Genomic DNA, 23,038 nt, shown 5'->3' with positions numbered 1-23,038 from the left:
CGATAAATAAATGAGACAACATATTTGAGAATCTGAGATACTTGAGAGAGAGCTTATTTGCCAGCGGGTTTCAAAGGAACCGACAAGTTCCAAAAGCGGTCAAAATACTAAATCCAAGAAGAAATTTGGTTTCATAGTACAAAAGGTTTTATAATAGTTTTCATATTTCAAGTCAGACAACAGATGATGCATCATTACTTAGAGATCCAAGGAACAAAACTTGATGACATTCAAATTCTCATGTGAAAACAGTGTTATACACTACTTAACTCTTTTCAATCTTCAAAATCTTCATCCATGTCTTCTCCATCTTCTTCACTCCCCTCTCCACCTTCTTCTTCTTCTTCACTATCTTCTTCTTCTTCCTCATCAGCCTCTTCATCCTTTTTCTTCATGTTTTCTTTCTTTCCATCCACATTTTCTGAAAAAACAAACTCGAAATCAGATATGTTCCGTCCTGTAATATGGGAGTTTTAAAACCACACTGTAAGGGATAAGATTTAACATTTACCATATTCACTGAATATGATTCCTCCTGTACACAATCCTTCTTCAACTTTAACGAGTTGCATAGTCATTCTCGGTCCAATTTCTTGCAGTTTCACTGCGCTCTTTGTGGCTCCTTTGTTAACTCGGCCTAGATCAGATGATAGTGTCACTGTTGCTGCTTCTTCATCTCCTTCACTCTCTGATCCGTAACCAGCCCTGAAAATACGGAAACAAAAAAAAAAGAATGAAACATCACATCAATCCATCCAAGATCGATACAGAGAGTTGTAAATAACAAACAAGATTGAATTAATGTGGATCCTTACTTGGTGACAAAGTCACTAACATCCTGCAGATTCCTAAGATCGGGAACCTGATGATTCTGCACAAACTTTCTGATCCTGCGAGACACTCCAACAGGCTGAAGTCTTATAGAATAATGGCGGAAATCAATGAGCTTTGTGTCTTTGTTGTAGTTCAAGAGTACTAGTCTCTGGCATGTGGAGAGCTTGACCTGTGATATATTTCACCATCAGAAGAACATAATCAAATTGCTGAAAAAAGTTATTTCAATCAATAACACAGCATATATAGAGCTCTAGGAAACAAACTTACAGTGTTAATATCAATAGATGGGAATATGTTCTGAAACATAATCGTGGCCAGTTTCAGATGCAACTCCTGAGAACCGAATCCAGAAAGGACAATCTAAACCAAGGAGAATGTTAAACATTCTCAGGTCTGAGAAAATCCCACAGCTTACAAAAAACCATAATATAATAGGTAAAAGAGAGAAGAAGTGAGACTAAAAATATACCAAAGGGGGATTCTTGAAAAGATCTTGAGGACATCTAGGCCGAGTCTGAGACTGAGCTATATCTGAAGCTAAGGAATACTGATGAATTTTAAAAGTAAGTGTAGGTCCCTGAGGTGTTCTCGCTACTCTAAGATTCAAAGCAGACGCAGTTTTCGAAAGCATAAGGAAATGAGTAACACCCATTGGACCAGAGACATTCAAAAAGTCTCTTAAAGTGTTTCGCTTCTTCTCCTGCAAAGAGAAAATAAAGAAAACAAGTAGCATCAGTAATGGTTTTTGAGTGTTTTTCCCAAACTAAAGAGCAGTTTTTTTTTGAAAAAACAGACCTTAAGACTGAGAGCAGTGTAGGGAAGCATAAGCTTCCTCAAATCCATCTGAAGTTGTCTAACAGAGGGAGGGAGTTTCATCCTAGAAAAGACAAAACTCTTGGGAATCTTATCACCAGTGACATGACTAACATCCTCTTGATTCTTCTTCGATATAGGCTTCACAATCACCCTACTCTTCTTATTCTATATCATCCAAATTCCACAAAGTCTTCAGTACCAAAAAGAGATAACACGAATTTGCAGCAGGTTAAAGAAACTTACGTTTTTGAAACGACCCATTTATTCTTATACGATCCTGTGAAGACAGAAACAAAAAAAAATCGATATGGTGAATACAACAAAGACGAAACATTTTTTTATTTGTGTAAACAAAGCAAAAACCTCTTATAAACCCTTTTTGAAGAGAGAATCGTAACAGAGAATGAGCTCCTAAATTAGGGTTCTTTTAACAAAGTATAGTTACACCAATACCACGAATGAGCTCAAAGAAAGAGAGAGTAGTAGTACAATCGAATTAGAGAGATTATTAACCTAACCTAATTTCGCCGGCCGGAGTAAAGGAAGGAGCGATGACGGCTGATTTGTATACCAGACGAAGAGAAGCCCTATATATTCAAATCCGGTTTATCACTAAAAAATCCGGTTCGTCACTAGTCCGGTTTAGTGATTCGATTTTTTTGGATTAATTACTTTCTTTTTTTTTATTATTCGTCTTCCCGACAAGGTATTGTAGCTTATGGAATATATCATTTTTTTCTTTTTTTCATTTTTTTTTTTTTTTTGGCAAAGAAAGAACAATATACAAAAATCTCTCCGTGGAGATTTGTTTGGTAAGAGATTTCGTTCTTAAAGTTTATAATTTATCTTTGATTAAATCTCTTACATCTGATCTGTGTGTTGCTCCAACTCAATTTGTATGTTTTTATTACCACAAAAATCTTTACTTTTTTCTTTTATACTCTAAAAGTTCAAAATTCAATGCTTATTCTATGGAAAAATGGCTTTTTTATACCCTCACTAATAACATATGTTAAATTCATACATCATCTATGCTCTTGTGCCAAGTCATACCTCCACTTAATAAAAGTTTAAATTTACAACCTAAAGTTTTGTTTTTGTGCTAAACCATACATAGACATTAACAATGTTAAATCGCGTGATGATGTGGATGCCACGTATTATACCACGTCGTGTTAGTGCAAAAATAATCAAAATCTCTACTTAAACGTCGTTTTAAGCTACGTAGTGATATGATACGACGTCGTTTTAAGTGGTAATCTCATGATCACCACTTTTCCCTTATTCTATAATATCTGAAAGAGTTTTAACTTTTTGTTCGCTTTTAGAGATCTCAAATTGTTTATTTTTTTTTTGTTTTCTGTAGATTTTGATTCAAGGTTTTGTTAATTGTTACTTTCTCGCGCTTTTTTGTTTTTGTTTTCTCTTCTTCGACGATGAACTCGAGGAATTCTGATATACGTGTTTGGGTTGTAATGTGCTGTTGTAATTGAAGAACCCTAGTTTTGATTCATAAGAATGACACTATTTTTTTGGATTATGCGTTTGCTTGAGAGTTTATGAATTATTTCCTGGATATGAAAGGATGAAACTTTGATTTTATATCAATCATCTGTAAAATGTTTAGATCTATCATCTAGCTAAAGAAAGGTTCAATTTTTTTTATTTCTTCCTGGATATGAAAGGATGAAACTTTGTTTTTAAATCAATGATCTGTAATATGTTTAGATCTATTTAGCTGGCTAAAGAAAGGTTCAATTTTTTTTATTTCTTCCTGGATATGAAAGGATGAAACTTTGTTTTTAAATCAATGATCTGTAATATGTTTAGATCTATTTAGCTGGCTAAAGAAAGGTTCAATTTTTTTTTTTAATTTTTTTCTTATGGTGAATTTTGGTTTCTTGTTCTTCAGATTCAGTATCATCATATAAAAGTCTTGCACAGAGATGCTTAAGGTCCCTGAACACCAAGTTGCTGGTCACATTGCTAGTGATGGTAAGCTCGGTCCACTCGTGGATGACCAAGGCAGGTTCTTCAAGCCACTTCAGGGTGATTCTCGTGGCGAACACGAGGCTAAGTTCTATGAGTCTTTCACGTCGAACAAGATGGTTCCAGATCACATCCATAGATACTTCCCGGTGTATCACGGCACTCAGTTAGTGGAAGCGTCTGATGGATCTGGCAAGCTTCTTCATCTTGTTCTTGATGATGTTGTTTCCGGGTACTCAAATCCCTCGGTTATGGATGTTAAGATTGGATCTAGGACATGGTACCCTGATGTATCTGAAGGTTACTTCAAGAAATGTATCAAGAAAGACAGAGAGACCACCACGGTTTCCTTGGGTTTCAGGGTTTCGGGTTTTAAGATTTTCGACCACCAAGAATCAAGTTTTTGGAGAGCTGAGAAGAAGCTTGTTCTTGGGTACAATGCAGATGGCGCTAGGTTGGCTCTAAGGAAGTTTGTGTCATCAAACTCGCCAGCTGACTCTAACTCAACACCACCAAACTGTGCTTTTGCGTCAGAGGTTTATGGTGGTCCTAATGGGATCTTAGTGCAGTTGTTGGAGCTCAAGGAATGGTTTGAAACCCAAACGCTTTACCATTTCAATTCTTGCTCGATTCTGATGACTTATGAGAATGAATCAATCTTGATGAAAGGAGGAGATGATGATGTGCAGGCTGCACGAGCACAAGTAAAGCTGGTGGATTTCGCGCATGTTCTTGATGGAAGCGGCGTCATCGACCATAACTTCTTGGGTGGACTCTGCTCTTTCATAAAGTTCATCAAAGATATTCTCCAGAGCGTAGACAAGCGCGACGAAACCGAGACTTCCCCGCTTGAAAATGGGAATTAGAGAAAAAGGTTTTCTTACCGGCTCAGATTTCAAATAATCTCCAAACTTTTCCTTCGTTGGACTAAATTTGGTTTTGGACATAAACGTTTGTCCGTTTTAATTGTATAAATTGGTTAACCAAACCATTGTAATTTCTCATAAGAGGAAAATATCTTAAGTTTCATGGAACTAATCTTTAACCAGTTAAGCTTATTTGGTTTCCTGTTATAGCTAAGCAAAATTGCATTGTCGGCTATACAAAACAAAATTAGAGCTTCAAGAAGTAATAATGTCAACATCAATAAGTTGGAGAACAGTGAAAAGTTTTACTTAGAAGCGATTTACATCTTAGAACATAAACTTACTCAAAAAGCCACTAAGTAGTGTACTCAACTCTAAGCCTCATCGCCTAGAAACAGAGTACTTTATTTTGTGTTTTGTGGATATATCTATATATATCTGATATTGTAAGTTAAGTACTCTTCATCACAAATTCATAAGGATGAAAACTTTCGTAGTGATTATGTTTTGTGCGATCATCTCATCTGTCTCCCCGGATCCGGACAATATGCAGGACACGTGTCCGACGGCTCCGGGAGAGCAAAGCACCTTCTTCATCAATGGATATCCTTGCAAGAACCCGACCAAGGTCAACGCTCAAGATTTCAAGTCCAGTAAACTTACAGTAGCTGGAGACACAAACAACTATCTTCAGTCCAACGTCACATTGCTCACCGCACTAGAGTTTCCAGGTCTAAACACTCTCGGCCTCTCAGTCTCTCGCATGGACCTCGAAAGGGATGGAACTGTGCCGTTCCATTCACATCCGAGGTCATCCGAGTTGCTCTTTGTGGTCAGTGGAGTCGTGTTTGCTGGATTTGTGGATACCAACAACAAGATTTTTCAGACTGTTCTGCGAAAAGGCGATGTTTTTGTCTTCCCCAAAGGATTGCTTCATTTCTGCTTAAGCGGTGGTTTCGAACGAGCCACTGCTCTCTCGTTTTACAATAGCCAGAATCCTGGAGTCGTTACTATTGGAGGAGTTTTTGGGATCGATCAAGAGCATATAAAGAACATGATGAGGTCATTAGCTACTGGCTCTGGCTCTCTAGTCACGGACGGTGATGAGCTTTAGAGTGTTTCTCTTATTCATCTTATTGCTGTTATAATTAACTAGGAGAAATGTATTTAAGATCCAAAAGTACCGGACAATTGATCAGATTGCAGTGATTCAAAACATTGAAAAAGAAGTCTATTGCAGTTAACGTATCTCTCAAGGCATTAAATTAGTCAATGAAAAGAATAATAGCAATAGTGATGCCCTAGGTAGGATGAATCATTAAGAGTTGAAGCCTTGAGCAGATGTAGCAACCTTGAAGAAGACGTCTTCGAGAGTTGTATCGGCAAGTCCCCAAGCAAAAACTGTGAATTTGCTTTTGGCCTTCTCCACCATCAGAAACACATCTGCAATCATCACTTCTTGCTTAGGGATCTCAAACTTCTGTGTTCCCGCTAGATGATATACTCTCTTGGCGTTTGGCGAAATACGTTGAACCATTCTCTCTACTTCCTCCTCGTGTTCAACTGAGGTCGTGATCGTGAAGACAAACAATCCTCCATACCTTCCCTTTAACTCTTTCGGATTTCCTACACATTGCAAGCCTCCGTCTACAAATATCCCCAATCGGTCGCAAAGAAACTCTGCTTCTTCCATCGAGTGTGCTGCAAACGTGAGGGAATAGGTTAAAATATCCATCACTTTCTTATGAGACGTATTAGCCTTCACAGCTCTTTTAGACAAAATGAGTCTAAATAGGTTCAGTTTCAGATGTAGGAGAGTAGTGAGAAAGAGACTGAAATTACTTGTGAGGATTATGGCTGTGTTCTGTTTTGCACGCTGGATCACTGTCCATAAGTTCTTTCTTGAGGCTGGATCAAGTCCAGTGCTAGGCTCATCCATGTAAACCACCTATTAAAAAAAATCAGAGCATGGTTTCGTCATCAAATGTTAGCCATTGTTTTACAAAATCACATGGCAATTGAGACCAGGAGCTGCACCTTTGGGTTCCCGATAAGCGAAATGGCCACGCTAAGTCGCCTTTTCATACCTCCGCTGTATTTTCCAGCAGGTTTGTCAGCAACTCCTCCATCGAAAAGGCTGACACTTTTGAGAGACTCTTCCACAGCCTTGTAAATGATCACATATCCATAAATCAAGATTCTCTAGTGGAGTAATAACACATATATAAGATAGTTGTAAAGCGATAAACATACTTTCGTTAGAGCAGAGCCCTTGATATTCTTAAGTCTCCCATAAAAGAGCAGATGCTCCCTTCCTGTTAGCGTCTCCCAAAGCAAGCTGAGAGGAAAATAAAAAAACATTCCTCTAGTTGTTCCTTGCTTGGTAAAGGAATAAAATGAAAAAAGTTGTTTAAGGGGACTTACTCGTGCTGTGGGCATACGCCAATGCTTGTATACACTTTGTTCATATCCTTGCATATGTCCAAACCTTGAACAAACGCAGTTCCAGATGTTGGTTTCAGGAGCCCGGTCATCTAGGGGCAGCATTACAATGTTACAAAGTTTTGAAACTATGAAACGTTTATGCAGTGTAATAATAGTGGTTTTAATTTGCGAAACTCACCATATTGATGAAAGAGGTTTTGCCAGCACCATTGGGTCCAAGCATGCCAAAGCATTCTCCTGAAGGCACGTCGAGGTATAAACCTCTTACAGCTAGCTTTGCCGGGTTACCATCTCTACCTGGATACACCTTCTTCAGGTTGTCACACACGATCGCATGCCCTGTGCTCCAGTTTTTCCTCAATTGTTCAACTTTCTCCCTCTGATTATTTTCATTTTTTTTTATCAGAACGAGAAATACATATGGAAATTGAATAAGAAAACTTAAAGATTCTTTTCTTCCCATACCTCGTGAGTGACATCTGTTTTATTCATGTCAATGACGACTTTGTCAGAGCTTTGCCTTTGCACACTAGGACTTGGTAACGAAGATGATTTCTTGAAAGGGTTCTTGAAGAATGAGAAAGGACTTCTCCCGGATGAGGAAACCACATCTATACAGTAGGCCACAGTGAGAGTCACAAACTACTCCACTGACATGATGTAGAACAGCTTATACATTCCGTTTTCACTGAGATCTTTCCACTTCATCCCGTTTCCACGGCTAACAGATTTCGATAACTCATACACTCCTCGGTATAAGGAAAAACCGGGATACAACTCCAAGGCAAGAATAAATATTTCTGTGAACATAGATAGATACTAGTTAATAAGTGGTCATATATAAATCGACACGTATATTTTTTATTCAAGGTATTGATTTTGATAACTTACCAGGGAATGAACGATTTTCAAGCAGTGCCCCGAAGAGAAAGGTTGCCAAGAGCCCACTTCCAAACACCAATGTGTAAGCAACAACTACAATTAAGCCAAGTAAATTCAAGAAGTCGCTTTTTTGAAATTGAAACATATTCTTGAGATGAATTCAAGAAATGTGATTGTTGAGTACCTGTTGCAGTCTTAACCTTTGAGAATACTGTAGAAACTAAAAAGGCAAAAGAGATTTGCAGATTTATGAAGATGAAAAAGAAAACGAACTGAATGCTGTAGTCACTGAGCCGGAAGTACTTGAGTCCTATAACAGAACCGAAGACCACCAAAGCAGCGACATAGAACAGAGATAGAGTAAGAAAATAGGCGTAAGAAATCATCCAATATGGACCATCGCCTAGCCCGTGCATTTTCATTATAATTCTTAGACGCTGTTGCTTCTCATACACCAATGATGTCAAGACCACCTGCAAAATGATACATACACAGAGACACATATTGGGACTGAATACTTTGTTGAGTTTAGTAGTACTTGTAATGGCCTAAAGTATTCAATTGTAAAAGAACTTACAGGGAATAGAAGAAGAAGAACCCAAGTGAAAAAAAGCGGTTCAAAATAGACAGCAAAATCAAAACCGACTTTAGATTGGTGTTTAGGAACTTCTTTGACAAACTCGAATAGTATCCTCGTCCCGGGGCCTTTCAGAAACTTAAGATAAGCATTTGATACCTGCAGTTTTGCACAGTGTGAAATATTGGACCGGTTCAATCAAAAGAAACGTGTAAAAGCGCATATATTACAAAATTCAACGATGCCTTGAGAGTGCTATAGCCTTGGCTTAATTTTCATACCAGATTGAGCAAGCGAGGAACACGAACCAAAGGTCCACTTGATTCGCCGTAACTGTACGTTGAGTTATACCAGATGCTCACATCCAAGTTGCTTCTATCCGTATTCATGAGATCATATGCTAAGGCAACAAAAAAAAAATATATATATATCAACAGTCAAGAATCACAACTTGATAAGTAGTATATATATAGAATAGAATTTAACTAACCTGCAGCAATCTCATTAGTCATCCGATCAGGATTTCCCCTCCAACTACCCTTGAAAAGCTCATCATTGACCTCTGCAGAGTTATTCTTCCAGGAAAACAATCCTTGAACACACTTCACCCCTGAGATACATAGACACAGCTACTAAATGAATCATCAAAGTGAAGAAAACCTCACATTTTATTCTCTCATTCTCAAGCTTTGTTGTTACCTGTACGAGTTTTTCCAATGGAGAGTGGCCATGTAGCGTTTGGACTGCACTGAGTTTGGATGCTGTAGATGGGATTACCCGGATTAATCCCTGGATCTTGATAATTGGTTGTGCCTGCTGGTTGTGTTGAACCCTGAAGTCATCATGAACTTTGGTAAAAAAATCTAAGACGACACAGAGAGATGGATAGAGATAGATGTCTGCACTCATTTTGGATGGAAAGAAAAATCAAAAACATACCAAGATATTATTGGCTAAACTAGCGAAGAGGTCGGAGGAATTCACAGCAAATGAACCACCAAACATATTGTCAGATATAGCTGTGAAAAAAAACTTGAGCTGATAAGTTAACAAACAGAAACACAAAAAAAAACAAAAGTAAGTGTTACACAGAGACAGATCAAGCATACATATACCTTGACCAAGGGAATGGTTACTCCCAGTAAGAAGTATAGTTACAGGACAGGTTCCTGTTTTTCTACAAGACTTGTCAGGAAGGTCTTTGTAGGAGAAGAAACCATCTCTGACAGCACGGAATTCAGGCACTGGAATCTCTAACATTGGAGGCAACAACGGAGGGTTTGGGATGGGACAATTACTATCATCATTATTTTTACAATCAATCATGCGCGATGACGCTTTCTGCATAAGATCAGATGCTTTTTGAATCCCCAGGAGAAGTAAGCAAAGCAAGAGTGGAACAAGGACGAGTCTAACATTAGTCCATATGTGTCTCCTCTGCACCCAAAAAAAAAAACACATAATAATTGAGTCTGAGCTATATAGATTCAAAACATATGTTTTCTTTTACAACAACATCAAAAATCTCTTTGTGCAAATTGTATTTCACAGAAAAAAAGATCGTCACTACAGAAACGAGAGACGATCTATCGAGTTTTTCACAACACACACAAACATACCTGGAAGGTTAAGTATTTCAGAAGTAACACACAAACATACCTGAAAGGTTAAGTTTTTCAGAAGTAACGCATTCGTCTGCGCACAGAAACTGGCTTGACTAGGAACCGCCATTGATGAATTAAGAGATAAAAGCTTCGTTAAGTCTTATGATAATTTTTCACACTTGTCACCACTTTTTATCATAACCTTTACTTCTCTTTTTTTTTAATTATCACCTCTTTAATTGATCAAATCGTAAAAGAAAATCCCGTAAAACCTAATTAACATATACTGTATATTTTTTTAACATAAGTTGAATACAGTGTAACAAAATCTGGATTCTGATATACATCACCCCTCCTTACTTAGTACTGATGATGATGAATGAAACAGATACGTCTTTCCCAAAAAATATCAACAAACAATAAATACTAACTGGAAACATTTCAAAATTTAATAGATAAAAACGAAAAATAAAATAAAAATTAAAAGTGTATTTACATATATAGGAAACGCGTTTTCCTTAACTGATTAAAATCATGAACAAAATAAGAAAAAAAACTTTAAAGAATTTTATGAACTACAACAGCTATTTTAGAGAGTAATTAAAAATTTTACTTTTTGTTTTTGTTTTCTAGCAATAAATAAATGTGAGCCCTTTAATATGGAATGGTTTAATCAAGTTTTATAAAGCGTTTCCATTAGCATATAATCAAAACACAAAAAAAAAAAAAAACGTTATCTATTTTGAAAGAGTTAAAAAAAAAAAAAAAGAAGAGAAACCCTCCAATGTTGTTCTTCCTCTGATCAGAATGACTCTGAGAGAAGGCTTGCCGCTGTTTCGTCAGCAGTTGACGGCGTTGTTGAGGAAGAATCTACTGCTTTCATGGAGGAACAAGAGAGCTACTTTTCTTCATCTCTTCTCTTCTTTCTTCTTCATCCTTCTCATCTTCAGTATCGAGCAATCTACCAAGGCTAGCAAGTTAGCCTCGGCTCAGTACAAAAACATCACAGATCCCAAAGCGGTAGCCTCTCTTCCGATTCTCCCGTGCGAGGATAAGTTTTACGCGATACTTCCATGCGGTAGCCTCTTTTCTAGTTACTGGACTGGAAAAGAAGGCAACAATGTGAAAGGTATATACTTGTCTCTATTGCGCTGATATAAAACTTATGGGTGCGTACGGTGTTTGGAAAACGCAAAACCATATTAACAAAATGTTTTTTTTTTTTTTTTTTTTTTTTTTTTTTTTTTTTTATTACAGAAGGGAGTATTTGTAGCTGTATTGGTTCAGTTCCACGTGTAGAGCATGTTACGCCAGAGGACGAAGATGTGCTTGAAGAGGAGATTTTAGTTAAACAACAAGCAATGGGTGGAGTAGTTGATCCCAACATTGCAGTTCAGATACATGGTCTTGCCAAGACATATCCTGGAGCAACAAAGCTTGGATGCTGCAAACGCAAAAAAACTGCACCCTTTCATGCTGTAAAGGTATGTTATCTTTTTTTCAATAAGTAGAAAAGAAGGAAAATATTGAAGTATTTCTCGTATTGTATGGTTTTTGCCAAACCTGCAGTTACCTCAAGTACCTGAGATACATATATGTGTTACAACAACAGTTCCATTTATTATTCAAGTAATTCATGGAAATATAATAAACAGGGTTTGTGGATGAACATTGCCAAAGATCAGTTGTTTTGTCTTCTCGGACCCAATGGCGCGGGGAAAACAACTACTATTAGTTGTTTGACTGGCATAAATCCAGTTACTGGTGGCGATGGTAAGAAAAGCTTGTTCATCTTTTTTTTTTTTTTTTTGTTTCAGTCTTGATGATGAAGCAAGATTTTGGAAAAAATTAACTAATCTAATTTTGGTTGACTTAAACAGCAATTATTTATGGAAATTCCATAAGAAGCTCTGTTGGTATGTCCAACATTCGTAAAATGATAGGATTTTGTCCTCAGGTAGGTTCAATTTAATTTCAATTCTTCCTTCTCAATTGTCCTCAGACAAAACAATCAAATCATCATTCTGCTTAAAATGGTTTCTGTCGTTTTCACTCTTTTTTTTTTTGTTTTTTCTTTAACAGTTTGATATTCTTTGGGATGCTTTGTGTGGTGAAGATCACCTCCACCTCTTTGCTAGCATCAAAGGGTTGCCACCAGCATCAATCAAATCGGTAAGTCACTGGAATAACACAAAAGTTACTTCATTGCCACTAGCATCTATATATCATTTTACAAATCTGATTTGAAATTTGGTTTATGCATACCTTTTTCCTTTCAATTTTAATTTTATTTGTTTACGTTATACAGATTGCAGAGAAGTTACTGGCAGATATAAGGCTAACAGGAGCAGCCAAAATTAGAGCAGGAAGTTACAGTGGTGGAATGAAACGTCGACTCAGCGTTGCTATAGCACTCATTGGTGATCCCAAGCTGGTTTTTCTAGATGAGCCGGTCTGTAACGTTCCTCTTTAAAATGCGTTTAGTATATATATATTCACACATGAACATGCGTATGTCAGTTTTTCTAATTAGCAAGGTTCTCTCGTGTTTTAGACAGGAATCAGCGGCTTGGGATTGATTATTTTGATAGATTAAGCCCTGTGGTTAAGCCTATCACTATTCGTTTTTGAGTATTGTCAGTTTTTCTAATTAACTTAGTCATGCTTTTTTCGTGGATTGTAGACAACTGGAATGGACCCTATCACGAGGAGACACGTGTGGGACATTATACAAGAATCAAAGAAAGGTCGTGCCATTATACTAACGACGCATTCTATGGAGGAAGCTGATATATTAGGTGACCGAATCGGGATCATGGCTAAAGGCAGGCTCCGCTGCATGGGAACCTCAATCAGGTTAAAATCCCGCTTTGGCACGGGTTTTATTGCTACCGTTAGCTTCCCAGAAGACAAAAATGATGGTGCTGGAACTTCATCCGAGCCATTGAAAAGATTCTTCAAGGAGGTATGTATATATATATTTTTTTTAAATTAGTAAAGCATTGTTTAATTTGTAAATATACAATCTAGTGCCTTTAAGCCAGGAACATTAATATTTTGCAGCATCTGAAAGTTGAGCCAACAGAAGAAAGCAAAGCTTTCATGACCTTTGTTATCCCCCACGACAAAGAAAAACTTTTGACGGTAACCATCTACAAAGCTTTAGTTATCTCTTAGATCTTCTTCATCTGATGAATGACTTGAGTTATATTTTTAGTTACTGGACTGGAAAAGAAGGCAACAAAGTGAAAGGTAACAAAGTGCCTTTAAGCCAGGAACATTAATATTTTGCAGCATCTGAAAGTTGAGCCAACAGAAGAAAGCAAAGCTTTCATGACCTTTGTTATCCCCCACGACAAAGAAAAACTTTTGACGGTAACCATCTACAAAGCTTTAGTTATCTCTTAGATCTTCTTCATCTGATGAATGACTTGAGTTATATTTTTAGTTACTGGACTGGAAAAGAAGGCAACAAAGTGAAAGGTAACAAAGTGCCTTTAAGCCAGGAACATTAATATTTTGCAGCATCTGAAAGTTGAGCCAACAGAAGAAAGCAAAGCTTTCATGACCTTTGTTATCCCCCACGACAAAGAAAAACTTTTGACGGTAACCATCTACAAAGCTTTAGTTATCTCTTAGATCTTCTTCATCTGATGAATGACTTGAGTTATATTTTTTTTCCATAACTAACGCAATAGGGGTTTTTCGCGGAGCTACAAGATAGGGAATCTGAATTTGGTATCTCAGACATTCAACTCGGTCTTGCAACTCTTGAAGAAGTGTTTCTGAACATCGCTAGACGGGCTGAACTAGAAAGTGCGACGGTTGAAGGAACCATCGTCACTCTCGAGTTAGAATCAGGCATCTCAGTCGAGGTAAAATAGACAACGTCCATCCAAGTATTTAACTTATCACATGTAGGCGTCTCTATATATAGTTAATGGACACAAAACCTCAATGTATAGATACTTGTGGGAGCACGATTTGTAGGCATCCCTGGAACAGAAAATGCAGAGAATCCTCGAGGAATAATGGTGGAAGTGTATTGGCAACAAGACGGGTCAGGATCGATGTGCATCTCTGGACACTCGCATGAGATGCAAATTCCTGAGAATGTCCCAGTGTTATATGAACCATCATCACAAGTGTTAGGACATGGGCAGCGACGAGTTCGGGGTATTGTGATTGATTATGAATCTATCAATTAATAATATTCCCTTCTTGGGGAGTTGAGATCTACATTTATGCCAGAGTTTTAAAACAGTCAAGCAGACAGTCAGTGAGGAAAAAACAACAAGTGACCTACTGTTTTTAATAACTATTTTTATGTTCTTATTATGACAGTGAGAAAAATTGTTCGGTTTACTATTTATTTACACTTTTTCAACAACAGTAATTAACAAGAACAGTAAAAAAAAAAAAAAGGACAGAATCCTAATTGATAAGGTTAAAAGAATGGGTTCAACATTGAGATTGAGTGACTGACTATATATATAGATTCCTTGAGATATATGAAAACGTTGGTTGGTAAGCTTGCGTGTGTTTCAAGATACATTAATCTTGATCCAAAAATATCGTGTAAGACAAGCAAAATGAAAAATCCACAGGTTCGTGTGGTGTGGATTTTTCAATAATTAATAGATCTAAATATATATATATATATATATATATATATATATATATATATAGCAAGTTAAAAAGAATTAGTAATATTTTTATTAATATAGTTATAATAGCCAAAAATGATCTACAGCTCTCTCGTGTCTTACAATGCAGGGCTGTCAATATAAAATGAAAACATTATTACTTTTTACACTCACTTGTTATATCTTTACTTGGAGGGTTCTTTTTTCATAGGATGATTAGAGCTCGCTGGATGTTTTGAAGTTACCTTTTCCATAATTTCGGGCATGAAAAATACCAAAAGGTGATAGATCAATGGTTTTTCCTTTCTTCTCAGAGGCCACCCTGGCGAAAAGACCGATAGCTCTAGCCCACTTCACCATAGACCCAACCATTTCTGTCCTTTGTTCGAAAGTTATCTCATTGGAACCATGCTTCTTCATCTCAACCAAAAATTTTCCCATTGACAACAAACCATCGAGCATCCTCCACGAATCCACCTATCGCCCAAAAAACAATCTATTTATATATCTCATTTAAAACAGCGAGCGACGAACATCTGACAGATATATGTATATAGATATAGTTACTTATAGAACTTACAGATATCCCGCTGCCTTGAGTACCAGTTAATACAGACATAGCCTTGAAGAGCCTCTGAGATTTTATTGACATGTCCACCTTGAAATCTTTTGATCCGGATGATGCCGACTTGAAGATTGCCATGTAGTCCTCCAGCTTTACAAAGAAATCCTTGAACTCTGTTGTCGCAGGACACTTACTCTCTAGGCTATCGATGAAGTGCGACATACCATTGTAAGCGAAAGGCTCAAAGTCTTGGGCCTTTTTAGGGAGATTCTCCAAGTAATGGGGTAGTGAGAATGTTCCTTGTGTTTCGTACATAGCTCTTTTAATAGGAGATTCTACACTGTTGTCATAGTCAATCCCAAAAGATGACAGATCAATAGATTGTCCTTTACTCTCGGAGGCAGCCTTAACGAATAGACCAATCCCTCGGGTCCATTCCACCATAGACACGATCAGTTCTTTTCTTTGTTCAAAATTTAACTCCTGGGAACCGCTCTTCTTCATCTCCATCAAACCCTTCCCCATTGACAACAAGCCATCCACCAGATTCCACGAATCATCCTATCTCGCCAAAAGCAAAAACTATCATGATCACATACGTTACGTACCATATGAATATTGTATTAAAACTACTTACTGATGTTCCGCCTTTACTAGTGTCGAAAACAGACATAGCCCTGAACAATTTTTCGGATTTTTCTGACAACTCCATCTTGATATCTTTTGACGACCCGGAACCGAAGGTTGCCATGTAATCCTTCAACGTTGCAAATAAATTCTTGAACTCGGCGGTTTTGGGACACATACCCTCCAGGTCACCAAGGAAGTCCGACATACCTTTGTTTGCGAAAGCCTCGAAGTCTTTGCCCACTTTGGGAAATTTTTCCAAGTAATGGGGTAACGAGAAGGTCCCTTGTGTTTCATAAACGGTGCTTAACGTGACAAGTAACGTTAGACATATCGCTAATGAAATTCTTGCCATTTTTGTTTTTTTGTTTTTTTTTTGTTGTTTCTAGGAGAAAGATGTACACACGTGACGTGAGAATACTAATTTATATCAATATATTATTTTCTTTTGGATTTTTTAAAGATCTTTGCTTTCTATGCTAACTGGGATTTATATAGATGCTTGAAGAGTAGTTGAAGGCCTTTAATTAATTAAGGAATTGTGAAAGAGATTCCAAGAAATTTCTTTGGCTATTCGCTTTTTTCTGGATATATTTTTAGAAAAGAGAAATTTTCTTTATTAATTTGCCAAACTATTTTTAGTTAGGGCGTTAATTAGAGCATATTGAAATTAAATTACACCTGACCACCATACCTTAAAATATAATGAACCAGTTAATTAGTACATGTAGACAAGGAAAAAAAAATGATCTTCTTTCTCTATAGAGTTTCGCTGATTTTGAGTAGTGTTGATTCTTCACGTCTATTTTAAGAGAATCCCCTGATGGTTTCACATCTTCAACAATACAGCAACATAATCTGGATGATATATATATATATATATATATATATATTCTGAATCTTCATTACTAATGGAATCGAGTAATTCATAGAATTATTTATATCTAAAATAAGCACACATGTCATGCAACAGTCCATGCATTCTTCTGTACACGTAATATTGAACACTAAATAAACTACGTAGAGATAGTGGTAGAGTGAAAAAAATAAATATAATAAACAACAACAAAATATATTTTTACTGGCTGATAGAAACAAGGGAGGCTTATTAATAGGATATCTTCTCATTATATAAGGGATCTTTTTATATCCTCCCAAATCATAATTTTTAATAAAAAAGGAAAAAAAAAAAACAAACCAAACCCAAATACAATAGGAAAAAAAAAAGAAGAAGAAGATAAAACGCATTACAACACACATTATTTATTGTTTACTTGCTAGCATGCTTTTGATCATAAATAACGACCATATGTTTTCTATAGAAAAAAACATATGCCTTTAATCATTGTGTGAACAAGGGGTTGTCCTGGAAAGACAATGGGCCAACATCCTTCGCTTAAACCTTCGAGTGCTTCGCAGCAAGCACGTTTTAGATGGCTGAAGTCCCAGTGATGTATATCACCAATGGCATCGCTGCATCCCTGAGTCTTCTTGATTGAGTTGAAGCAGTCTATTGGATTTATAAATAACTCTGTTTCTGCATTCAAACACGATATATTGATTAGTGTAATCCAAAACATCGTCATTACAACAGTTGTAACCTTTTTGTTCAAACCTAGCATTTTGTTTTCTTAATTATGAAAGATCAGAATAAAAAATAAAGCAAAATTTATTTATTAATAGATGTTTGTGTTTGCAATGTTAGGATATGAGTGTTGATTTATATAGTAGAAATTTTTGGAAAGCTCAAAGACACTTTGGTTGGTAAAACACCAAACTTACCATTCATCCATCTTTAAGTGTCTCATTACTAATTACAAACATTATTACAAAGCATGCAAAAATTCATTTTCCAACCAAACTAAAGCAAGATATTATTATCATCATTATCATTTTTATTCGAGCAAGTGTTAGATAGCATATTATTTATATTCATCCAACATTTACAAGAATCTTTTTGTGAGGAAACTACAGAAACAGTATTATATATCAAGTGTTAATTGTACCAACCAAAATTCAAGTTAATTATGCATTTTGTTTTTCTTAATTTTCTAGTTCCTTGGCGTTCACATTTCGGCATGTTATTGCTTAATGAAGTTAGGCTTCTTAATCTTCATGCAATCATGCACCAATTTCGACTTAAAAAAATAACAAATTAAGATTTACATTTGTTTATCCTTCTGTACAGAATTAGGAGTTAATTAACTATCATTTATCTTATCTCCAACATCTATGTACGTTTGGTCATTCCCTAATCTTACTCTTGTGTGACAAAAGCTCATATTTACTACTACTAGTACTCATTAGCTACTAGTCAGTGTGATATATTAGATAAATTGGCTTCTCACTAAATTGGCTTCTTACTAATGAAATCTGTGAAGTCTGTCTTTTATTACAGGTTACTTTTCATTTTTGTCATCGTCTCAATTAACACACCAATTAGCTTTCCAACGTACACTTGACCCATTCCTGTTTGCTTTCTTTGATTGAACTCAATGGACAACACACTCCACATGCTTCTTTCCCTTCCAAAAACAAGTTTTAGTCCAAAGAATAAGAGACTTAAAATTTTATTATAAAAAAATGAAATGGAACAATTGAAAAATATATTCATGAAAACAAAATAAGAAATAGAGTCTACTAACAGAACAAGTACTACACGTACGCGAGAGTAAACTAAAAAAAAAAATCAATAATAAAAAGGAACCAACGGAAAATTTAAAGTTTAAACATCGTTTTTTTTTGTTTTTTTGTACAAACAACTTTAAACCTTCCTCTTGTGATGTTTTAATGAAAGATAAAAACATTACATGTGTGATATAAGTTAGGCAAAATAAGTTCATCATCTAAGCACTACCAAAGTAAGTCTAAATCACAAGCATCTTTAGTTTAACTGACACACATAAAGCTAGGTTTCTTGAACTTCTCCCGAGATCTAAGTTTCCCCAAAGACATTTTGGTGGTAAATTAAACACACCAAACTTACCATTTATCTATTTTTAAATGTCTCATTACAAACTACAAACAATATTTTGTGAAAACATGTTAAATAGCCAAATTAATCCAAGTAATCATATCTATATTGTTATTTAAAGCGTTGTGTATTCCTCCAACACTTACAATAATTATATTTTTAAAAGGAAAACAAAAACAACAATATTAAATTTTGTGCTTCTCAAATTTTAAGTTATATATATATATATATACACAGATTCAATATATATACACAGGTTCAATATATATATAGATATACATATATGCGGTTTTAAGTTATATAGAGTCAAATTTAAATGCGGCTAACATGAAGTGTCCAGTAATTTAAATGGAGTTTTGCTTTAGTGGATATGAGACAACCTTTGCAGAACTCTCTGCTATCGCATGCAACTCTAACACTAAAGAACTATTAACAAAATGGTGATACGTTTGCGTGTGCCTCAAGATATATAAAATTTTCACCCAATAAAGAGAACCTTATAACTGAAAATAGCGTTTAAGACAAGGAAATGAAAGTTTGAGCAGTTCTAGCAACTTTGATGAAGACATCTGTAAATCTCAGAGAAAAGCGTTGTTTGTCTTATTGATATGTAAAGAGTACATATAGATACAATAGACTTGATGCACAAGTAGAGAATATTGACTAAAGATATACACATTAAGATATGGAACATATCCTTTTCCCTAACACTCCCCTTCAAGGTGGAGTGTGTAAGTTTAGAACACCCAACTTAGACCGTAGATACTTGAATTGATCCAATCCGAGGGTTTTAGTGAAGATGTCAGCCGACTGTTCTTCAGTTGGGATATGAGCGGTAGTAATGGCACCGGAAGTAACTTCATCACGAATGAAGTGACAATCACTCTCAATATGCTTTGTGCGTTCATGAAAAACAGAGTTTGCTGCGATTTGAAGAGCTGCTTAACTATCACTGGATAAACGCATTGGCTGAGAATGATCGACACCAAGGAACTGCAAAACTTCCTTTAGCCACAATAGCTCCGTACAAGTCATAGCCAAGGCACGATACTCTGCTTCAGCCGATGAAAGCGACACACGACTTTGCTTCTTTGTCTTCCATTGAAGTGGAGAATCACCAAGCATTACTATATAACCTGTAAGGTACCGTCTAGTAGAAGGACATTTATTAAAATCAGAATTGCAATAGGCATTCACTTGAAGAGGAGCTGTGGAAGATAGAACAACACCCTGGCTGGGTGAAAACTTCAAGTAACGAACCAAACGCTGAGCCGAATCCCAATGATCCGTAAGAGGTGTCTGCATAAACTGTGCAAGAATGTTGACAGCATAACTTAACTCCGGACGAGTATGAGTGAGATAAACAAGACGTCCAACTAGACGTCGATATTGTGTCGGATCCGAGTGCGGTGCACTTTTAAAATCCAACAACGTATGATTTTGCTCCAAAAGAGTATCAACCGAACACGAGCCAGACAAACCACACTCGTCGATGATATCAATACAATATTTGTGTTGCGAGAGAAAGATGCCATCAGGTCCACGAGCAACTTCAATGCCAAGAAAGTATTTCAATATGCTAGATCCTTCATCTTGAAACAGCGCGGCATAAATAAGCTTTAAACAATTTGAGAACTACCAAATCAACACCACAAACAATCAAGTCATCAACGTAGACAAGAACATGAAGAACAACAGCACCACGCCGATAGGTAAACAGGGAATTGTCTTTGTGAGAACGTACAAAGCCATAGTCAAGAAGAGCTGTAGATAACTTGGAAAACCAGCAGCGAGAAGCTTGCCGAAGACCATAAATGGACTTTTTAAGTTTGCACACAAGAGACGGATCAGCTGGAAGAAAAACCTGGAGGTGGTTTCATGTAGATATCCTCGTCAAGATCGCCATGTAAGAATGCATTGTGAACATCCATCTGATGGAGTTTCTAATTTTTATCCGAAGCAACACCAAGTAAGGTACGAACAGTTTAAAGTTTAGCAACCCGAGCAAATATCTCCGAAAAATCAACACCCTCTTTTTGGTGATTACCAAGAGCTACTAACCTCGCCTTATACCGTTCAAGGGTACCATCCGAATTAAACTTAAGCCGATACACCCATTTATAGCCAGGAGCTTTTACGCCTGGTGGAAGACGTTCAAGCGTCTAGGTCTCGTTAAGTTTGAGTGCGTCGATCTCTTGCGTATAGCGTCACGCCATTCTGATAGTTGAACTGCTTGCTTATAAGTAACCGGTTCATCAACCACAGTCACGGCAGAAAGGAACTTTTGATGGGCGCAACTAAATTTGTCACAAGAAACATAGTGTGCTATAGGATAGAAACAAGTACCTGAAGATGCTGGAGTAGACGAAGGTTTGAGAGAGATGAGAGTTTCAGCGTGACCTGCGAGGTAAGCAACATAAGGTTTAACCCGAATAGACGGCAACTTCGTGCGATGACCACGACCAAATGGTTCAGTACCAACATCAAAATCATCAGAATTCTCATCAGAGACAGCAGCGGATTCAGGAGATGCAACAACATCATTACTAGGAGCTGGAGGAGAGACAATAGCTGTAGTAGGCGGAGAATCAACGACTGTAGTAGGGATAGGTGTGGGAAGACTCCCCCTGTTTTCGAGAGTCGGAGGTGTTGTCTTGGCAACTGAATCATTTAAGTCGATAAGCGTTAGTGGAATGACCGGAGACGCAACAGGTTGTTCGGAGACAGAAGTTGAAAAAGACAGAAAAACATCTTCGTTGAAGATAACATCACGCGAGACGAAAATATCTTTGGTCTCCATGTCATAAACACGCCAACCTTTTTGATTAGGAGGATAACCGAGAAAGATACATCTTCGACCTCGTTCTTGGAACTTATCACGACGAGAAGAATGGCGTTTGGCAAAACTCAAGCAACCAAATACACGAACTTATGCAAAATTCGGAGGAGTAGAATGAAGAAGCTCATGCAGGTTTTTGCCTTGTAGAAGCGGAATAGGAGTGCGATTAATTAAATAAGCAGCCGTGAGGACACTCTCGCCCCAAAAACGAATTGGTAAGTCAGCTTGAAAGAGAAAAGAACGCCCCATGTTGAGAATATGACGATGTTTGCGCTCAACTCTCCTATTTTTTTGCAGAGTATAAACGCAAGAAATTTGATGTAGAATGCCTTGATCTTTATAAAAATGATGAAGACCAAGAAACTCACTCCCATTGTCACTACGAACGACTTTGATCTTTTTTCCAAATTGTGGATGAGCCATGGCCACAAATTGTTTGAGATGAATGGCAACTTCCCTTTTGGCAAGAAGCAAATAGGTCCACACGACCCGAGAGTAGTCGTCGACAATAGTAAGAAAATAGTGTGCTCCACACATAGAAGCAATTTTGTAAGGTCCCCAGATATCACAATGTATCAAAGAAAAACATGTGTCCGCTTTATTAGTACTCTCGGGAAAAACTAACCGCGTTTGTTTAGCTTGAATACAAACTTCGCAAAAATCATTATTATCACTACTATGGTGTGCAGAATCCGGTAAAGTAGATAAAAAACTAGATAAAATCTTCGTAGATGGATGCCCCAAACGTTCATGCCAAAGAGTTCTTGTGGATTTCTTGACATTGTTGACGCGTGCTGAAACCGCTCCACGAAAGTGATAAACCCCATCTCTCTCTTCACATGCGCCAATCAGCATCTTCGAAGTATGGTCCTGTATAACACACAATGTATCAGTAAATAAAGCATAGCAGGACAGCTCAAGACAAAGTCTAGCGAGAGAGATGAGAGTGAAAGAAAGATCAGGAACATAGAGAACACGATTCAGTTTAACGTGATCTCCAAGGATCATCGTCCCTTCTTTAGTAGCGAAAGTATGTTTTCCATTGGGAAGAACAACAATACTTCTAGGAATGTCATGCGCATCCACAAGGAGATCATCATCACCTGTCATATGATGAGATGCTCCAGAGTCAAGTAAAAACTCAACACAAGAATGCTTACCGGAGAGCTTATCGGAACCAGAGGTTTGGTCAGGTTTTAACAAGTTCACAATAGCAGACCAGGTGGCCTTACTAACACCAGGTAATTCAGGGAGTTCAGCTTCGGAAAAAGCTTGAGCATTGTTAGCACGATAGGAAGCAGGAGAGGAATGCCCACGACCTCTACCTCGAGTGGAGTCGGATCGTGATCCTCCTCTAGTATCACCATGTTT

The 23,038-nt window shown here is 37.0% G+C and overlaps 5 protein-coding genes and 1 pseudogene across 12 annotated transcripts; 3 read left to right on the top strand and 3 right to left on the bottom strand.

Annotated features, from left to right (window-relative positions):
• Nucleotides 1-68: 68 nt before the first annotated feature.
• LOC104726766 (peter Pan-like protein) lies at nt 69-2,299 on the bottom strand. Of its 3 annotated transcripts, none has more exons than XM_010445698.3 (8): nt 2,172-2,299; nt 1,897-1,930; nt 1,633-1,818; nt 1,307-1,537; nt 1,105-1,197; nt 816-1,003; nt 512-705; nt 69-421 (listed from the first exon to the last, which is right to left on the bottom strand). In XM_010445698.3, exons 2-8 carry the CDS (start codon nt 1,912-1,914, stop codon nt 276-278), a joined length of 1,056 nt encoding a protein of 351 aa, XP_010444000.1. In that variant the 5' UTR covers nt 1,915-1,930; nt 2,172-2,299; the 3' UTR covers nt 69-275. The 3 variants fall into 3 exon arrangements, with proteins under 3 accessions (XP_010444000.1, XP_010444001.1, XP_010444002.1); XM_010445699.3 differs by having other exon boundaries at nt 2,017-2,218; XM_010445700.3 differs by having other exon boundaries at nt 2,167-2,218.
• Nucleotides 2,300-2,345: 46 nt separating this feature from the next.
• On the top strand, nt 2,346-4,700 carry LOC104726765 (inositol polyphosphate multikinase beta). Of its 3 annotated transcripts, none has more exons than XM_010445696.2 (2): nt 2,346-2,465; nt 3,566-4,700. In XM_010445696.2, exon 2 carries the CDS (start codon nt 3,600-3,602, stop codon nt 4,506-4,508), a length of 909 nt encoding a protein of 302 aa, XP_010443998.1. In that variant the 5' UTR covers nt 2,346-2,465; nt 3,566-3,599; the 3' UTR covers nt 4,509-4,700. The 3 variants fall into 3 exon arrangements, with proteins under 3 accessions (XP_010443998.1, XP_010443999.1, XP_087331963.1); XM_010445697.2 differs by having other exon boundaries at nt 2,453-2,549; XM_087475837.1 differs by lacking the exon at nt 2,346-2,465 and adding an exon at nt 2,937-3,405 and having other exon boundaries at nt 3,508-4,700.
• Nucleotides 4,701-4,977: 277 nt separating this feature from the next.
• Nucleotides 4,978-5,752, top strand: LOC104726763 (germin-like protein subfamily 3 member 4 pseudogene; annotated as a pseudogene). Its single transcript, XR_015570433.1, has one exon. The product of XR_015570433.1 is annotated as a germin-like protein subfamily 3 member 4 pseudogene (transcript).
• LOC104726764 (ABC transporter A family member 10) lies at nt 5,649-10,215 on the bottom strand. Of its 3 annotated transcripts, XM_019231678.2 has the most exons (16): nt 10,072-10,215; nt 9,528-9,849; nt 9,352-9,431; nt 9,112-9,244; nt 8,903-9,022; nt 8,694-8,812; nt 8,413-8,571; nt 8,020-8,308; nt 7,845-7,928; nt 7,419-7,753; nt 7,132-7,332; nt 6,933-7,042; nt 6,762-6,846; nt 6,546-6,674; nt 6,351-6,456; nt 5,649-6,209 (listed from the first exon to the last, which is right to left on the bottom strand). In XM_019231678.2, exons 10-16 carry the CDS (start codon nt 7,443-7,445, stop codon nt 5,827-5,829), a joined length of 1,041 nt encoding a protein of 346 aa, XP_019087223.2. In that variant the 5' UTR covers nt 7,446-7,753; nt 7,845-7,928; nt 8,020-8,308; nt 8,413-8,571; nt 8,694-8,812; nt 8,903-9,022; nt 9,112-9,244; nt 9,352-9,431; nt 9,528-9,849; nt 10,072-10,215; the 3' UTR covers nt 5,649-5,826. The 3 variants fall into 3 exon arrangements, with proteins under 3 accessions (XP_019087223.2, XP_087327057.1, XP_087327058.1); XM_087470932.1 differs by lacking the exons at nt 5,649-6,209; nt 6,351-6,456; nt 6,546-6,674; ... (1 more) ...; nt 6,933-7,042; nt 7,132-7,332 and having other exon boundaries at nt 7,464-7,753; XM_087470931.1 differs by lacking the exons at nt 8,413-8,571; nt 8,694-8,812; nt 8,903-9,022; ... (2 more) ...; nt 9,528-9,849; nt 10,072-10,215 and having other exon boundaries at nt 8,020-8,319.
• A 521-nt stretch (nt 10,216-10,736) lies between these two features.
• LOC104729032 (ABC transporter A family member 9-like) lies at nt 10,737-14,306 on the top strand. Its single transcript, XM_087475835.1, has 10 exons — nt 10,737-11,145; nt 11,274-11,500; nt 11,672-11,789; nt 11,897-11,973; nt 12,099-12,188; nt 12,325-12,468; nt 12,700-12,981; nt 13,080-13,160; nt 13,715-13,891; nt 13,982-14,306. Exons 1-10 carry the CDS (start codon nt 10,824-10,826, stop codon nt 14,222-14,224), a joined length of 1,761 nt encoding a protein of 586 aa, XP_087331961.1. The 5' UTR covers nt 10,737-10,823; the 3' UTR covers nt 14,225-14,306.
• Nucleotides 14,307-14,709: 403 nt separating this feature from the next.
• Nucleotides 14,710-16,354, bottom strand: LOC104739082 (uncharacterized). The gene is made up of 3 exons (XM_010459335.2): nt 15,865-16,354; nt 15,243-15,788; nt 14,710-15,139 (listed from the first exon to the last, which is right to left on the bottom strand). The coding sequence occupies exons 1-3, from the start codon at nt 16,207-16,209 to the stop codon at nt 14,879-14,881; spliced, it is 1,152 nt and encodes a 383-aa protein (XP_010457637.2). The 5' UTR covers nt 16,210-16,354; the 3' UTR covers nt 14,710-14,878.
• Nucleotides 16,355-23,038: the final 6,684 nt, after the last annotated feature.

This window comes from Camelina sativa, chromosome 11 (genome assembly GCF_030686135.1).
Source record: "Camelina sativa cultivar CO46 ecotype springtype chromosome 11, ASM3068613v1".
Taxonomy (NCBI): Eukaryota; Viridiplantae; Streptophyta; class Magnoliopsida; order Brassicales; family Brassicaceae; genus Camelina; species Camelina sativa.
This window is presented reverse-complemented; position numbering and strand designations above follow the sequence as displayed.

Excerpts from the sequence above, each read along its gene's own strand:
- LOC104726766 (XM_010445698.3), bottom strand. Across the intron at positions 1,538-1,632 it reads ACACTGCTCTCAGTCTTAAG|GAGAAGAAGCGAAACACTTT; the intron begins GTCTGTTTTTTC and ends TTCTCTTTGCAG. Across the intron at positions 422-511 it reads AATCATATTCAGTGAATATG|AAAATGTGGATGGAAAGAAA; the intron begins GTAAATGTTAAA and ends TTGTTTTTTCAG.
- LOC104726765 (XM_010445696.2), top strand. The coding sequence starts at position 3,600 with ATGCTTAAGGTCCCTGAACACCAAGTTGCTGGTCACATTGCTAGTGAT.
- LOC104726764 (XM_087470932.1), bottom strand. The coding sequence starts at position 10,143 with ATGGCGGTTCCTAGTCAAGCCAGTTTCTGTGCGCAGACGAATGCGTTA. Across the intron at positions 9,432-9,527 it reads TAACCATTCCCTTGGTCAAG|CTATATCTGACAATATGTTT; the intron begins GTATATGTATGC and ends TTTTTTTCACAG. Across the intron at positions 8,572-8,693 it reads TTCCTCGCTTGCTCAATCTG|GTATCAAATGCTTATCTTAA; the intron begins GTATGAAAATTA and ends GCAAAACTGCAG.
- LOC104729032 (XM_087475835.1), top strand. The coding sequence starts at position 10,824 with ATGACTCTGAGAGAAGGCTTGCCGCTGTTTCGTCAGCAGTTGACGGCG. Across the intron at positions 11,501-11,671 it reads CACCCTTTCATGCTGTAAAG|GGTTTGTGGATGAACATTGC; the intron begins GTATGTTATCTT and ends TATAATAAACAG. Across the intron at positions 12,982-13,079 it reads TGAAAAGATTCTTCAAGGAG|CATCTGAAAGTTGAGCCAAC; the intron begins GTATGTATATAT and ends AATATTTTGCAG.
- LOC104739082 (XM_010459335.2), bottom strand. The coding sequence starts at position 16,209 with ATGGCAAGAATTTCATTAGCGATATGTCTAACGTTACTTGTCACGTTA. Across the intron at positions 15,789-15,864 it reads CTAGTAAAGGCGGAACATCA|GATGATTCGTGGAATCTGGT; the intron begins GTAAGTAGTTTT and ends TTGGCGAGATAG. Across the intron at positions 15,140-15,242 it reads CTCAAGGCAGCGGGATATCT|GTGGATTCGTGGAGGATGCT; the intron begins GTAAGTTCTATA and ends TTTGGGCGATAG.